This window comes from Bombina bombina, chromosome 4 (genome assembly GCF_027579735.1).
Source record: "Bombina bombina isolate aBomBom1 chromosome 4, aBomBom1.pri, whole genome shotgun sequence".
Taxonomy (NCBI): domain Eukaryota; kingdom Metazoa; phylum Chordata; class Amphibia; order Anura; family Bombinatoridae; genus Bombina; species Bombina bombina.
In genome coordinates, this window is record NC_069502.1 from 726,208,075 (window position 1) to 726,226,437 (window position 18,363).

Genomic DNA, 18,363 nt, shown 5'->3' on the forward strand with positions numbered 1-18,363 from the left:
GGGGCGTAGTTTTTTCCACATGGCTGGCTTGAATTTTGCCTAGAAACAGTGCCCTGAGGCTTCCCACTGTTGTAATATGAGTGGGAGGGGCCTATTTTGGCGTTTTTTGCACAGCAAAAATTACAGACACAGACATCCAGCTTCTTCCTGCATGATCCAGGACTTCTCTGGAGGGCTCAAAAGGCTTCAAAAGTCGTATTGAGGGAGGTAAAAAGCCACAGTAGAGCTGTGGCAGTTGTTGTGACTGTTTAAAAAAAGTTTTTGTCACTTGTTATTCCGTTTTTGGTATTAAGGGGTTAATCATCCATTTGCAAGTGGATGCAATGCTCTGCTAACTTATTACATACACTGTAAAAATTTTGTTAGTGTAACTGCATTTTTTCACTGTTTTTTCAAAATTTGGGAAAATTTGTGTTTCTTAAAGGCGCAGTAACGTTTTTATATTGCTTGTAAACTTGTTTTAAAGTGTTTTCCAAGCTTGCTAGTCTCATTGCTAGTCTGTTTAAACATGTCTGACACAGAGGAACCTACTTTTTCATTATGTTTGAAAGCCATGGTGGAGCCCCATAGGAGAATGTGTACTAAATGTATTGATTTCACCTTAAACAGTAAAGATCAGTCTTTATCTATAAAAGAATTATCACCAGAGGGTTCTGTCGAGGGGGAAATTATGCTGACTAACTCTCCCCACGTGTCAGACCCTTCGCCTCCCGCTCAGGGGACGCACGCTAATATGGCGCCAATTACATCAGGGACGCCCATAGCGATTACCTTGCAGGACATGGCTGCAATCATGAATAATACCCTGTCAGAGATTGCCTGAATTAAGAGGCAAGCGTGATAGCTCTGGGATTAGGAGAGATACAGAGCATGCAAATGCTGTTAGAGCCATGTCTGATACTGCTTCACAGTATGCAGAACATGAGGACGGAGAGCTTCAGTCTGTGGGTGACATCTCTGACTCGGGGAAACCTGATTCAGAGATTTCTAATTTTAAATTTAAGCTTGAGAACCTCCGTGTATTGCTTGGGGAGGTATTAGCTGCTCTGAATGACTGTAACACAGTTGCAATTCCAGAGAAATTGTGTAGGCTGGATAGATACTATGCGGTGCCGGTGTGTACTGACGTTTTTCCTATACCTAAAAGGCTTACAGAAATTATTAGCAAGGAGTGGGATAGACCCGGTGTGCCCTTTTCCCCACCTCCTATATTTAGAAAAATGTTTCCAATAGACGCCACTACACGGGACTTATGGCAGACGGTCCCTAAGGTGGAGGGAGCAGTTTCTACTTTAGCAAAGCGTACCACTATCCCGGTTGAGGACAGTTGTGCTTTTTCAGATCCAATGGATAAAAAATTGGAGGGTTACCTTAAGAAAATGTTTATTCAACAAGGTTTTATTTTACAGCCCCTTGCATGCATTGCGCCTGTCACTGCTGCTGCGGCATTCTGGTTTGAGGCCCTGGAAGAGGCCATCCAGACAGCTCCATTGAATGAAATTATTGACAAGCTTAGAACGCTTAAGCTAGCTAACTCATTTGTTTCTGATGCCATTGTTCATTTGACTAAACTAACGGCTAAGAATTCCGGATTCGCCATCCAGGCGCGAAGGGCGCTATGGCTTAAATCCTGGTCAGCTGACGTGACTTCAAAGTCTAAATTACTCAACATTCCTTTCAAGGGGCAGACCTTATTCGGGCCTGGCTTGAAGGAAATTATTGCTGACATTACTGGAGGCAAGGGTCATACCCTTCCTCAGGACAAAGGCCAAACAGTCTAATTTTCGTGCCTTTCGAAATTTCAAGGCAGGAGCAGCATCAACTTCCTCTGCTTCAAAACAAGAGGGAACTGTTGCTCATTCCAGACAGGCCTGGAAACCTAACCAGTCCTGGAACAAGGGCAAGCAGGCCAGGAAGCCTGCTGCTGCCCCCAAGACAGCATGAAGGAACGGCCCCCTATCCGGAAACGGATCTAGTGGGGGGCAGACTTTCTCTCTTCGTCCAGGCGTGGGCAAGAGATGTTCAGGATCCCTGGGCGTTGGAGATCATATCTCAGGGATATCTTCTGGACTTCAAAGCTTCTCCTCCAAAAGGGAGATTTCATCTTTCAAGGTTATCATCAAACCAGATAAAGAAAGAGGCATTCGTAAGCTGTGTGCAAGACCTCCTAGTAATGGGAGTGATCCACCCAGTTCTGCGGACGGAACAAGGACAGGGATTTTATTCAAATCTGTTTGTGGTTCCAAAGAAAGAGGGAACCTTCAGACCAATCTTGGATCTAAAGATCTTAAACAAATTCCTCAGAGTTCCATCATTCAAAATGGAAACTATTCGGACCATCCTACCCATGATCCAAGAGGGTCAGTACATGACCACAGTGGACTTAAAAGATGCCTACTTTCACATACCGATTCACAAAGATCATCATCGGTTCCTAAGGTTTGCCTTTCTAGACAGGCATTACCAATTTGTAGCTCTTCCCTTCGGGTTGGCCACTGCCCCGAGAATTTTTACAAAGGTTCTGGGCTCACTTCTGGCGGTTCTAAGACCGCGAGGCATAGCGGTGGCTCCGTATCTAGACGACATCCTGATACAGGCGTCAAGCTTTCAAATTGCCAAGTCTCATACAGAGATAATTCTGGCATTTCTGAGGTCGCATGGGTGGAAAGTGAACGTGGAAAAGAGTTCTCTATCACCACTCACAAGAGTCTCCTTCCTAGGGACTCTTATAGATTCTGTAGAGATGAAAATTTACCTGACGGAGTCCAGGTTATCAAAACTTCTAAATGCTTGCCGTGTCCTTCATTCCATTCCATGCCCGTCAGTGGCTCAGTGCATAGAAGTAATCGGCTTAATGGTAGCGGCAATGGACATAGTGCCATTTGCGCGCCTGCATCTCAGACAGCTGCAATTATGCATGCTAAGTCAGTGGAATGGGAATTACTCAGATTTGTCCCCTCTACTAAATCTGGATCAAGAGACCAGAGATTCTCTTCTCTGGTGGCTTTCTCGGGTCCATCTGTCCAAGGGTATGACCTTTCACAGGCCAGATTGGACAATTGTAACAACAGATGCCAGCCTTCTAGGTTGGGGCGCAGTCTGGAACTCCCTGAAGGCTCAGGGATCGTGGACTCAGGAGGAGAAACTCCTCCCAATAAATATTCTAGAGTTAAGAGCAATATTCAATGCTCTTCTAGCTTGGCCTCAGTTAGCAACACTGAGGTTCATCAGATTTCAGTCGGACAACATCACGACTGTGGCTTACATCAACCATCAAGGGAGAACCAGGAGTTCCCTAGCGATGTTAGAAGTCTCAAAGATAATTCGCTGGGCAGAGTCTCACTCTTGCCACCTGTCAGCGATCCACATCCCAGGTGTAGAGAACTGGGAGGTGGATTTTCTAAGTCGTCAGACTTTTCATCCGGGGGAGTGGGAACTCCATCCGGAGGTGTTTGCTCAACTGGTCCATCGTTGGGGCAAACCAGAACTGGATCTCATGGCGTCTCGCCAGAACGCCAAGCTTCCTTGTTACGGATCCAGGTCCAGGGACCCAGGAGCAACGCTGATAGATGCTCTAGCAGCTCCTTGGTTCTTCAACCTGGCCTATGTGTTTCCACCGTTTCCTCTGCTCCCTCGACTGATTGCCAAAATCAAACAGGAGAGAGCATCGGTGATTCTGATAGCGCCTGCGTGGCCACGCAGGACCTGGTATGCAGACCTAGTGGACATGTCATCTCTTCCACCATGGACTCTGCCTCTGAGGCAGGACCTTCTAATACAAGGTCCTTTCAATCATCCAAATCTACTTTCTCTGAGACTGACTGCATGGAGATTGAATGCTTGATTCTATCAAGGCGTGGCTTCTCCGAGTCAGTCATTGATACCTTAATACAGGCTCGGAAGCCTGTCACCAGGAAAATCTACCATAAGATATGGCGTAAATATCTTTATTGGTGTGAATCCAAGAGTTACTCATGGAGTAAGGTTAGGATTCCTATGATATTGTCCTTTCTCCAAGAGGGTTTGGACAAAGGCTTATCAGCTAGTTCTTTATAAGGACAGATCTCTGCTCTGTCTATTCTTTTGCACAAGCGTCTGGCAGAAGTTCCAGACGTCCAGACATTTTGTCAAGCTTTGGTTAGGATTAAGCCTGTGTTTAAAACTGTTGCTCCTCCGTGGAGCTTAAACTTGGTTCTTAAAGTTCTTCAGGGAGTTCCGTTTGAACCCCTTCATTCCATTGATATTAAACTTTTATCTTGGAAAGTTCTGTTTTTGATGGCTATTTCCTCGGCTCGAAGAGTCTCTGAGTTATCTGCCTTACATTGTGATTCTCCTTATCTGATTTTTCATTCAGACAAGGTAGTTCTGCGTACCAAACCTGGGTTTTTACCTAAGGTGGTTTCTAACAGGAATATCAATCAAGAGATTGTTGTTCCATCATTGTGTCCTAATCCTTCTTCAAAGAAGGAACGTCTTTTGCATAATCTGGACGTAGTCCGTGCCTTGAAGTTTTACTTACAGGCTACTAAAGATTTTCGTCAAACATCTGCCCTGTTTGTCGTTTACTCTGGACAGAGGAGAGGTCAAAAAGCTTCGGCAACCTCTCTCTCCTTTTGGCTTCGGAGCATAATACGCTTAGCCTATGAGACTGCTGGACAGCAGCCCCCTGAAAGGATTACAGCTCATTCTACTAGAGCTGTGGCTTCCACCTGGGCCTTTAAAAATGAGGCCTCTGTTGAACAGATTTGCAAGGCTGCGACTTGGTCTTCGCTTCACACCTTTTCAAAATTTTACAAATTTGACACTTTTGCTTCTTCGGAGGCTGTTTTTGGGAGAAAGGTTCTACAGGCAGTGGTTCCTTCCGTTTAAATTCCTGCCTTGTCCCTCCCATCATCCGTGTACTTTAGCTTTGGTATTGGTATCCCACAAGTAATGGATGATCCGTGGACTGGATACACTTAACAAGAGAAAACATAATTTATGCTTACCTGATAAATTTATTTCTCTTGTAGTGTATCCAGTCCACGGCCCGCCCTGTCCTTTTATGGCAGGTCTAAATTTTAATTAAACTACAGTCACCACTGCACCCTATGGTTTCTCCTTTCTCGTCTTGTTTCGGTCGAATGACTGGATATGGCAGTGAGGGGAGGAGCTATATAGCAGCTCTGCTGTGGGTGATCCTCTTGCAACTTCCTGTTGGGAAGGAGAATATCCCACAAGTAATGGATGATCCGTGGACTGGATACACTACAAGAGAAATAAATTTATCAGGTAAGCATAAATTATGTTTTTCAACATAAAACTAAACAGACATAAAGCTCAATTTTCTATTTAATTTGTAACTCTATATATTGAAAATATGTTGACTCTCTTTTAAGAATTGACACCCTTTTTTTCATATCATACTGTAAAAACAGAACGCTAAATTGGCAGGTGATTTTATCAAATGTTTCACAAAAGGAATCCACGGTGACAGTGTTCTAAACAGAATATAATGCTGTTCATACAATTAAATAACAAGAGCTTTGTTATAGGAATGAAGAAACTGCTATTATCGTTTACAGCTGGCTGTGTATCAGACAATCCACTAACAATGGTTAACAATAGGAATTGTGTTGCTTCAAGAGCACATCCAAATTATAGGTTCATGTTTACACCATGAAAGCAGAAATGCACTCGTTTATTCTAAAAGCTTCTGCAAAACTTAAAATTTTAATTATTAGGAGATTATAGAATGGCTTCAGAGCTTTTGTACTTTGTTTAATAAGCTGTACGTGAGAAGTGTTATAATTGAAATAACAATGATTCTGAAAGCAGCATAGGAAAATTGACTTATATTACTCTGAAATATGAATGTAGCTATACTATCTGATGGCTATTAATTAAAATCAACCATAAATATAATGCAACTTTTTATTTAAAGGGATAGAGAAGACAAAACTAAATAATGCATGGGTGAATTTCAGTTTTAAAAATAAATATTTTACATACTAGCATTACAAAAATGCTTAAATTAAAATGTATTACTTTATTTCAGCGGCATACACAGATATGCTATAGGTTCTCTATGCACCAGTATTCAAGCACCACGCCTTCTCAAAGAGCCAGCAACGGCTTGTATGACACAAGTTATGTCTTCACTGCTGCTGAAACAGTAATACATTTTACAAAGAGCTTGTTTGCTAATAGAAGTATATTGAACAAAAACAATTTGTATTTAAAATTTAAATTCAGCCATGCACATTTCAGCTTTGACCTTCCTATCCCTTTAAAACAGTGGTCTCAAAGTACAGGCCCTGGGGCCATATGCGGCCCTCAAGTTAGTTTCATTTGGCCCTCCCTTCTTTAATAGGTAAATTATTCATTTGGGCTGTGGATTTTTTTTTAGGGTTCTAGTGGTGTAACTACTTGAGGTTCTATATAGGCTCTAACAAACAAAAAAAAGATATAAAGACAAGTGTCTAGTGTAGAGACTCCCACCATTCACTGCTTGGATAAATGCCCCTTTTTACTTTGTTATACAGTTCCAGAATGATCATTTCACTTGGCACAAACAAGATAAATATAGACAACTGTGTATGTCTATTGTGGGTGACAACTCCCACCATACACTACTACTTTGGTAAATGCCACTTCCAGTTTCTAGTATTTCCAGTTCCAGAGCACTTACTTAGCTCAAGCGGCCCCCCATGGGAGAAGAACACTTGGCCAGTGGCCCCCAGATACATTGAGTTGGATACCCCTGCTTTAATCCTTTGATGTAGAGATAGCAGAAAAAAATAGTTTAATAACAAAAAAAAATTGGTGTACTTACCATTTATATTCTTGAAAATGTTCAGGATGGGTAGTATTTGGCGATAATAGGGTACAAGAGCTTCACCCACCATTTCAGCGGATACAACAAGGTGCTGAAGAACTTTAAGTGTGGTGCAGATAACCTGGCGATTGCGAATGTTCAGGGCATCTAAAAGTATAAAGACATTGCTATTTAGTTTCTAAACCAAAGTAATCAAAATGTTCCAAAACTGATCTGTAATTATCAGATTACTACTGATGTATTTTTCTAAAGCATTTGTTACTCAGGCATTACAGCACATAGGGCACTTATTTCTGGTTATTATCCATGTATGGCACAAATATTATGCTGGAGATCAAAGGACAGCAGGCAGTGCAAGATCTAGGCCATACTGGGCCTCCTTATTCATTACTATAGTGTCTTTCGCTTTATGTCTAGTGGTCAACAGAGATCAACAAGAGAGGTAACAGAGGGAAAAGGGGGAAGGTAAAATATAGTGGAAGAGATAGATAGTAAAAATGAGGTTCCCTACAGGTATTTATTTCCTCTTGGCATTTACTTTGTGATCATTTTGTATCACCAAATGTCATGGTCTAATACCCCCTGGAAGCATAGAGATCTACTCTTATAAATAGGCTGGCCATACGTCCCGTTTTGAAAGGGACAGTACCGTTATTTTAGGTTTCTTCCTCCGTCCCGTCGTTTCTTTAATAATATTCATTTTGTACCGTTTTGAGAGTTATCAGACCGTGCGGATAGCGCAAGTGTCATTTTTTAGCACACACATCCCTTACTAAAAAAAATTAAACTCCCTGACTGGGTTTTTTTTTTAAACTACAGGGCTGGGGTTGGGTGGCTATGCCCACATGATCCACAGCACCGCGTCTATATCGTCCGCGCTCAAAATTAGGGCGTGATCATTGAAAGCAAGTGACAGGTCAGTACTCAGTCGTGAACTGTCAGACTGAGCTGAGGAGAGAGAAGTTAGAACTACTAGTTAGCGCCTAGTAAGGACAGGAGTCGGACTAGATCTGTCATCATCTAATGTGATGATCATCTGCCTCTGCCATCATCCGAATTAGCGGCTGACCATCACCAGAGAGATAATTCTTGCCATCTTCTTGTGTCACAGTGTGAACATACAAACATAGTGATCAAGTAGATCAACTGTCTAAGTTCTGCAAGAATTGTGCACGGCCAAGGTAAGACCAGTGTCTGTGCCTGTCAATCAATTTAATTTTCATTAATTATGCTTATTATGCTGCTGCAGTGCTGGTTGTACAGATGTTATAATCATTATCAAGTAACTATTTCCACATTTTTCTCAGTTCTTCCACCATGTAACAATGATTTTGGGCAACTCAGCTAAAGAAAATCTACAACTACTAATCCAGATCTTCAAACCAAACGCCTGTTCAGAGGCTACACTTTTACCCTTTAAAATCAGTTAATATGGGGGAATTTGCCTTGACAACATAGAGGATAATTTCAATTTTGGAAACATTGAGTTAACGGCATGTGTTTCAAAAATATACACGTCACATTCCCAAGTTAGATCATGGGAAAATTGTGAAAACACTGTGGATTGGTATTTAGATGTTATAGCTCTACGTCTACCTAAATATTTTGTATGAGTTCTTCTGTCACTGAAGGATAATTGTAGGCTCAATAGTTTATATTCATGTCATGAAAGTTAACTTTTGTTAAAATCTTACTTTTTTTCCTATGAATAAAGAATATTAACCCCGTCCCGTTTTTGACATCTCAATGTCCCGTTTTTATCTCAAGGAAATATGATCAGCCTACTTATAACTAGAAGCTGAATTTCCACTTTAAAGAAATATGAAACAGTCTGTTTCATTGTTGTAATAAAAAAGCACTAAGCAGTGGCTTATACTTAATATAAGTTATTGCAATGTGTATTATTCATCATTTTAAAAGGATTTTAGCTTGTATTGATTTTTTTAAACTATATTTGTGCAGGGTCCTTTACTATCTGTCACAGCCCTACAAGGGACTGTACAGGAAGGCATATCTAGCTTGATGTCATAAATATGCTATAGTGAAATGAGCTTGCTTACTAGTCAGCAAACACTAGATAAACACTAGATAAACAGGGAGTCAGTTTTGCCCATGCTCAGAAGAGGCAAAATGTAAAATTATCAACATGTCTGCTCTCTTATCTCCTTGAGGGAAATGTTTGAAGACATTTTTCCAATTTACGTCCATCAAATTTTACACAGCTACTGAGCATGTGCACAAGCTCACAGGGTATACATAGTATAGTCTTTGATTGGCAAATGCCTGTCACATGATACAGGGGCCCGGAAAATGGGAGAAAAAATAAATTTGCCAGAATTTCTTTTACTGTTTATTTGAAATTCAGAGTAGGCGTTATTGCCTTGTCTTTTTTATTATGCATGTGTTAATTATGTAATTCTACTGTATTTAATGGTCCTTTAAGAACTACTGGTGTAAATATGAGAGGAGAGAACATGATAGCCATAAGGATTATCCATCTGCTTGTTTGCAGAAAAAGGCTGCAACACCTGGCACCCTATAGCACCTAAGGTTAAAAGTATAATAATAGAAATGTGGTATGAATATTGCTTCCATGTAACATGTGTAGTTTACAGGATTGCACTGGACTAATCTGTATCCAAACTAATATTCAGCTCCTATAATTCCTTGTAGTAAATGTTAACGTTCTGAAATGGTATTGTTTAACATCTGGCATATTTCCACAAAGGTGTATTCAATTATTCTAGACAGATTCAATTAAAAGTTCATTTTATTGACAGTGTACAAATAACCTGTCTCCTTACTCACATTAGAATAGTTTTAACTGTACATTGGTTATTTTTTTGTTTCAAAAACATAAACACTGAGGGCTATATTACAAATGGAGCACTAATTGTTGTTCCCGCTCGTGCATTAACTCTGCTAGAAGTAAGCTTTTTCCACGCGTCGAGTAGCACTCGTATTACAAGTTGAAAGTAAAAAGTATTCTCGCGCGCGCTAACCCGACGTGCGGAAAAAGACATTTTCGAATGTTGCAGACCACATTAACGTATTCAGTCATAGACTTCAATGGAGTGCAAAAAGTTGGGGGGGGGGGAACCTACTCGTGTGCAATCCCGATTGCATTTTCTCAAGTGTGCTAACCCGACATGAAATATTAATATTTCACATTCCAATGTTTTTCACATAGAAGAATATGTTCTTTTTATTCATAAATGCATATATATATATATATATATATATATATATATATATATATATATATATATATATATATATATATATATATTGTGAACTGTACAAGGACATTATTTTGACAAAGCACTTGTGGAATGCTGTGAAGTGCTGGGACATACTTGAAAGTACTGATATTTACAAAAAGTACTTAACATTGCTGCAGAGGAAAGATCTCCCTCTTTTGAAAATGAACTGCCTGTTTGTTGTTGCTGTGAAAAATAAAGCCTTTAAAACTACAGTGGACTGTCCTGTGCTGCATTTGTGCCCTAGAAGACCGTGGTTAAAAGTGTTCCTGTTACTATATATATATATATATATATATATATATATATATATATATATATATATATATATAATGTTTTTATGCACAAAGATATATTTATACCTATATATACAAATGATTATATATAGGTATAGATGTATACAGATATACATAGGAATATATATTAAAGATTACATAGAACATATTCCCTTATGTGAAGAACATTGGAATGGGAAATATTTATAGTAAAAGCACAGTATAACACTGTATTAAATATTAATATTGCATAAATATGATTTTACATGTTTTCAGCTTCTTAACTGCAAAGAGGTCCAATGCACATACCCAATATACCCAATATTGCTTGCGCAAAATAGTTAGGGCGCCACTCGTAATCTGGCCCTGAATGTTTACATTTTGTTGAAGGGAAATTGCACCAAAAAAAATTGTACTGTAGTAGAATTGCATAATTAACAAATGCATAATAAAAAACAATGCAATAATACTTTGGGCCTGATCATCAATAACTCAACGGCAGGGAGAGAAATCACACAAAATCTTTAGGGCTTTTTTGTGCATTACATTGTGATGTATGTGTCTCTCAAGGTAAAATTTGCCTTTTTATATTTTTTTGAGGGACCTCCCAGTACTGATTTCTTAGATAATCTTTCCAGAACAGAGAGCTTTACATCATTGGGCCCTTACATTGAACAGATTTTTTTTCTGACAAATTTCAAAGTTTCTTTTAATTTCCCCTGTCCTGTATCATGTGCAGCCATCAGCCAACCAGAGACTCATATAAAAATGCTGTGAACTTTTGCACATATTTAGTTGCAGTTGCTGCACAATTTGATAATTCATGCTCTGGGGTACATTTATCATGGTGCGGACATGCTATAGCGAATCATGTCCGCCGCACATCGATAAATGCCGACAGCATACGCTGTCGGCATTAATTATTGCACCAGCAGTTCTTGTGAACTGCTGGTGCAATACCGCCCCCTGCAGATTCTTGAGACACATACATATACATGTCTAAAGATGTATGTGTACATATATATATAGAAAAAGGGAGGGGTTTATATCAGCACAACTCCTAAATGTATTAACTACCCATAGATAAGCGGTGTTGGGAGACCCCAATCAAAACCGTTTATCCGTGCACGGAGAGTCATGTATATGATATAGCAAAGAAAAAGAGGAAAAAACTGACTCTTAGACCAGCACTAAGGGATCATAATTTTTTTTTTCTTAATAAGGCTAAGGCAGCATAAAGAGAAACAGACGATCCAGTAAATTGCTATATTATTGTAATTTAATTTAAACAAATATTGAAAATACATATCATATATAGGCAACATATGCAGAAAAAGCAAAGAGTCCCAAATATCATAGATGACTAGTAATCAGCAGTTCTATTGGTCAAAACCCTTTAGAGGCCTCTAATCCGGGGTTACAAAATGCAATTATTCCTGGATAATCCGGTCTCCAATAGAGGTAGCCAAAAAGCAATAAAAGTCCAATCACTTTTCAGAGTATCTGAGCTGCTTCTTAAAGCTTAAAACTTGTATTGACACTTGGCTTATGTATAACGGACAGCTTAGCTTTAATAACCTGCAAGTACACTTACTTATACCCAGGGCGATACCCATTTTAATCCCATTCAAGGCTGTGTAACACTTGTCAGTATGCGGCACCTTATCCATCCGTTGCCCGGTCATTGCTCCATCTTTCACAAGGCACTTAGTGGTAAATCCACGCCTTGCCACTTTCTGCTGTTGGCTTTGTTGCTTGCCATTCTGGGCTTGATTTTTACAGGAACTCCAAGCTTGAGCGGAGGTGGTAAGCTGTTACCCCTCCGACAAACATACAGCTATATGTGTTTCACCCATAAATCATAAATAATTACAGACTCTCCACATGGCTGAATTAAATGAAAATGAGTGGATCTATGATGTAGGTGAAACATTTACTATACCCACACCAGGTGGGAGCATAGCACCTACAAACACAGATAATACTAGCATACATAAAACATTTGAAGAATATAAAAAGAAATTGCTTAAGGAACAAAGATTAAAATGGGAAATTTCTAGTCTGAACAAATACTTAGGAAAAGACCTGGTTCTAATCTAAATGATCCATTGTTGAGGAGAATTTGTTAAAATTTATGGATAAACTTAATATCAATAAATGGAACTTGAAAACAGAATTTATGCTTACCTGATAAATTACTTTCTCCAACGGTGTGTCCGGTCCACGGCGTCATCCTTACTTGTGGGAATATCTCTTCCCCAACAGGAAATGGCAAAGAGTCCCAGCAAAGCTGGCCATATAGTCCCTCCCAGGCTCCGCCCACCCCAGTCATTCGACCGACGGACAGGAGGAAATATATAGGAGAAACCATATGGTACCGTGGTGACTGTAGTTAGAGAAAATAATTCATCAGACCTGATTAAAAAACCAGGGCGGGCCGTGGACCGGACACACCGTTGGAGAAAGTAATTTATCAGGTAAGCTTTCTGTTTTCTCCAACATTGGTGTGTCCGGTCCACGGCGTCATCCTTACTTGTGGGAACCAATACCAAAGCTTTAGGACACGGATGAAGGGAGGGAGCAAATCAGGTTACCTAAACGGAAGGCACCACGGCTTGCAAAACCTTTCTCCCAAAAATAGCCTCCGAAGAAGCAAAAGTATCAAATTTGTAAAATTTGGCAAAAGTGTGCAGTGAAGACCAAGTCGCTGCCTTACATATCTGGTCAACAGAAGCCTCGTTCTTGGGAGGCCCATGTGGAAGCCACAGCCCTAGTGGAGTGAGCTGTGATTCTTTCAGGAGGCTGCCGTCCGGCAGTCTCATAAGCCAATCGGATGATGCTTTTAAGCCAAAAGGAAAGAGAGGTAGAAGTCGCTTTTTGACCTCTCCTTTTACCAGAATAAACAACAAACAAAGAAGATGTTTGTCTGAAATCTTTTGTAGCCTCTAAATAGAATTTTAGAGCACGGACTACGTCCAAATTGTGTAACAAACGTTCCTTCTTTGAAACTGGATTCGGACATAAAGAAGGTACAACTATCTCCTGGTTAATATTTTTGTTAGAAACAACCTTTGGAAGAAAACCAGGCTTAGTACGCAAAACCACCTTATCTGCATGGAACACCAGATATGGCGGAGAACACTGCAGAGCAGATAACTCTGAAACTCTTCTAGCAGAAGAAATTGCAACCAAAAACAAAACATTCCAAGATAGTAACTTAATATCTATGGAATGTAAAGGTTCTAACGGAACCCCTTGAAGAACTGAAAGAACTAGATTTAGACTCCAGGGAGGAGTCAAAGGTCTGTAAACAGGCTTGATCCTAACCAGAGCCTGAACAAATGCTTGAACATCTGGCACAGCTGCCAGTCTTTTGTGTAGTAAGACAGATAAAGCAGAGATCTGTCCCTTTAGAGAACTTGCAGATAATCCATTCTCCAAACCTTCTTGTAGAAAGGAGAGAATCTTAGGAATTTTTTATCTTATTCCATGGGAATCCTTTGGATTCACACCAACAGATATATATTTTCCATATTTTATGGTAAATCTTTCTAGTTACCGGTTTTCTGGCCTGAACCAGAGTATCTATCACAGAATCTGAAAACCCACACTTTGATAGAATCAAGCGTTCAATCTCCAAGCCGTCAGCTGGAGGGAGACCAGATTTGGATGTTCGAATGGACCCTGAACAAGAAGGTCCTGTCTCAAAGGTAGCTTCCATGGTGGAACCGATGACATATTCACCAGGTCTGCATACCAAGTCCTGCGTGGCCACGCAGGAGCTATCAAGATCACCGAGGCCCTCTCCTGATTGATCCTGGCTACCAGCCTGGGAATGAGAGGAAACGGTGGAAATACATAAGCTAGGTTGAAGGTCCAAGGTGCTACTAGTGCATCCACTAGAGTCGCCTTGGGATCCCTGGATCTGGACCCGTAGCAAGGAACCTTGAAGTTCTGACGAGACGCCATCAGATCCATGTCTGGAATGCCCCATAATTGAGTTATTTGGGCAAAGATCTCCGGGTGGAGTTCCCACTCCCCCGGATGGAATGTCTGACGACTCAGAAAATCCGCCTCCCAGTTTTCCACACCTAGGATGTGGATCGCAGACAGGTGGCAGGAGTGATCCTCCGCCCATTGAATTATTTTGGTCACTTCTTTCATCGCCAGGGAACTCCTTGTTCCCCCCTGATGAATGATATACGCAACGGTCGTCATGTTGTCTGATTGGAATCTTATGAATCTGGCCTTTGCTAGTTGAGGCCAAGCCCTGAGAGCATTGAATATCGCTCTCAGTTCCAGAATGTTTATCGGGAGAAGAGACTCTTCCCGAGACCATAGACCCTGAAAAATTTAAACACCAAAAAACTCTTAACCATCTCCGTGGAGATGTTGCCTGTGCAACGGCAAAGAGAATGACTGGGGTGGGCGGAGCCTGGGAGGGACTATATGGCTAGCTTTGCTGGGACTCTTTGCCATTTCCTGTTGGGGAAGAGATATTCCCACAAGTAAGGATGACGCCGTGGACCGGACACACCAATGTTGGAGAAATTCACATTCTCTCGGAGTACAGCAAGCATACCATTCTTGGTTTTAAATGTTAAAATAACTAATAATAAAATACAAACATCTACCCATAAAAAATCCACAGCAGGTAATACCCTATTGGCTTATAGTAGCCATCACCCACAAAATTGAATTAATAATATACCCTATGGTCAATATTTACGATTAAAAAGAAATTGTTCAGATGAAAATCAGTTTAAAATGGAAGCAAGGGAACTTACAGATAGATTCAAAGAAAGAGGATACCCCAACAATACCCTGAAAAGAGCATATAATCGATCGAAAAATAAAACGAGAGATGACTTACTATACACAAGTAAGGAAAATAAAATGTCAGATACAAGTACTGTTAGATTCATAACAAATTATCACAATAAATGGAAAGAAACTAGGAAAATCCTAGAGAAACATTGGCATATACTCCAAGCAGAGCCATCCTTAGCAGATATAGTAGGGGAAAGACCCTTCTTAACAGCAAGAAAAGCCCATAATTTAAAAGATAATTTAGTGAGACGCCACTTTAGTTCCAAACCAAAATTAACTTGGCTAGACAGATGGAGAGACAGAAGTGGTAACTATAAATGCAGTCACTGTTCAGTTTGCCAAAATATGGAAACTGACAGCAGTTTTTTTGATAAACATGGTAACAGGCATAAAATAAAAGGACATATATCCTGTGGCAGTGAGGGTGTAGTTTATATGCTATCCTGCAATTGCCCAATGTATTATATAGGGAAAACCTACAGGGAACTCAGGGAACGCATTAAAGAACATAAAAGAGACATACAAAATGTAAATATCACGAATAGTGCGATAGCAAGATACTTTTTGGAGTTCCACAATAGCAATAAAAAATTACTGCAATTTAGAGGTTTGGAAGCTGTGCAAGGAAGGGGTGGCAATTTAGATAAAAAAAACTACTACAAGTAGAATGCAAATGGATTTTTAATCTAAAATCTTTAAAACCTCTTGGCTTATATGAGGAGATTGTGCACCATTTTTTTGAATAAGCAATATCATTGATGTTAGTAAGTATTAGAACCCTGATGTACGTCTAGGCTAACAACTAACACTGAGAGCAAAGAGAAATAAAGTGTAGTAATTTTAGTCATCTCTAATGTATGAATATAAATAAGATTTCTCTTTGATAAGAAGAATATTCGATTAATGCACAAATAGGTGAAGTTAAAGTAATATGCATATGGATACATTTGAAGTATGTTTGTAAAGAGAGGACTAAATATGGCTTAACTGTGGAGACGATTTTAAATATATATGATGTAAAAATGGTGGCAACATAGTATTAACTACATTGGACACAATTTCACACCTGGGAACAAAGTAATGAAAGAGGAGGAGTTTTCAGGCAGATTTAAGCCGAAGGGCGTCTGCAATTAACTACGACTCAGCCGGAAGAAGCCCGTTGATTTATGGGTGAAACGGGTGTAGCTGTATGTTTGTTGGAGGGGTAACAGCTGACCACCTCCGCTCAAGCTTGGAGTTCCTGTAAAAATCAAGCCCAGAATGGCAAGCAACAAAGCCAACAGCAGAAAGTGGCAAGGCGTGGATTTACCACTAATTGCCTTGTGAAAGATGGAGCAATGACCGGGCAACGGATGGAGCATTAATGGATAAGGTACCGCATACTGACAAGTGTTAAACAGCCTTGAATAGGATTAAAATGGGTATCGCCCTGGGTATAAGTAACTGTACTTGCAGGTTATTAAAGCGAAACTGTCCGGTATACATAAGCCAAGTGTCAATACAAGTTTTAAGCTTTAAGAAGTGATTGGACTTTTATTGCTGTTTGGCTACCTCTATTGGAGACCGGACTATGGGACATAACTGTTTCATATTATATCCAGGAATAATTGCATTTTGTAACCCCGGATTAGAGGCCTCTAAAGGGTTTTGACCAATAGAACTGCTGATTGCTAGTCACCTATGATATTTGGGACTCTTTGCTATTTCTGCATATGTTGCCTATATATGATATGTATTGTCAATATTTGTTTAAATTAAATTACAATAATATAGCAATTTACTGGATCGTCTGTTTCTCTTTATGCTGCCTTAGCCTTATTAAGAATTTTTTTTTATGATCCCTTAGTGCTGGTCTAAGAGTCACTTTTTCCCTCTTTTTCTTTGCTATACATATATATATATATATATATATATATATATATATATATATATATATATATATATATATATATATATATATATATATATATATATATGTGTGTGTGTGTGTGTGTGTGATATATGTATTTACAGACATATATACACATATAAACACGTAAATACATATGTACACATACATAGTCACACACACATTATATATATAGTGGTCAAAGGCACATCAGCATATTTGCAGGATTCCCCAAGTTTATTGAATGTCCTAAGGGACTATACCACATTACATAAGGGGGATATCCTGGTTACCATGGATGTGGACAGCCTCTACACCTCTATTCCCCATGGGGGGGGTGGCGGCTGTCAGGTCCATGGTGACTGGGAACCCCCTTTATGAGGGTCCTCCTATTGAATTTTTGTGCGAACTACTTACCATGTGCTTAGAAAAAAACTTTTTCAAGTACGAGAATGATTATTTTTTGCAGGTGTCAGGGACGGCCATGTGTTCAAACATGGCACCCACATATGCCAATCTATATATGGCCTGGTACGAACAGACTTTAATGAGACCATTTGCTCATCCCCACATCAGATACTATGTACGGTACATCGATGATGTCTTTCTGGTGTAGGGGGGTAGTAAAGAGGAACTCCAGGAGTGGGTGACATGTTTGAACACCATGGACAGTCCCATAAGGTTCAAGTTAGAATTTAGTAATGAGACCATACATTTCCTGGATCTTAACATATACAAAATCATGTCTGAGGATGGTTGCTCATTTGGCACTTCGTTATATACGAAGCCAACCGATCGTAATTCTTTGTTAGAAGCAAGGAGTTTCCATCCCAAACATCAGAAAATGGGGATAATCACCTCTCAGCTGATGCGGGTCATCCGTAATAATAGTGAGGTACCCACTATGATTGATCAACTAACCACTATGGAAGACAAGTTGGTAGCAAGAGGCTATGACAAAGGAATGGTCAGAAAGGTCAAGGAGGAATTGTTAAAAGACCCCAAATATAAGGGACATGATAAGCCTAAAATGGAAACTGAAAGGCTAAATTTTGTGACTACTTATACCCCAACCAGCGACATACTTAGGAAATCGGCACAGAAAAATTGGCCGATCCTGGAAACGGATCCAACTCTCCCTTTTTACAGGATGCAACCACCTAGGATGGTGTATCGCAGGGCTGAAAATTTGCGTGATGTACTGGTGAAAACTGATCCGGTCAGGTGCTACCAGAAGGATAACTGGCTGAAGACGTCCAAGAATGGATGCTACACATGTGGAAATTGTACTAC

The 18,363-nt window shown here is 39.9% G+C and overlaps 1 protein-coding gene across 1 annotated transcript in view; it reads right to left on the reverse strand.

Annotated features, from left to right (window-relative positions):
• Positions 1 to 18,363, reverse strand: part of PACRG (parkin coregulated) — an 875,091-nt gene that overhangs the window by 343,055 nt on the left and 513,673 nt on the right. The window contains exon 4 of the mRNA XM_053710928.1: positions 6,815 to 6,964. Coding sequence (XP_053566903.1) covers positions 6,815 to 6,964 — 150 coding nt within the window. The remainder of the gene's footprint in view (positions 1 to 6,814; positions 6,965 to 18,363) is intronic.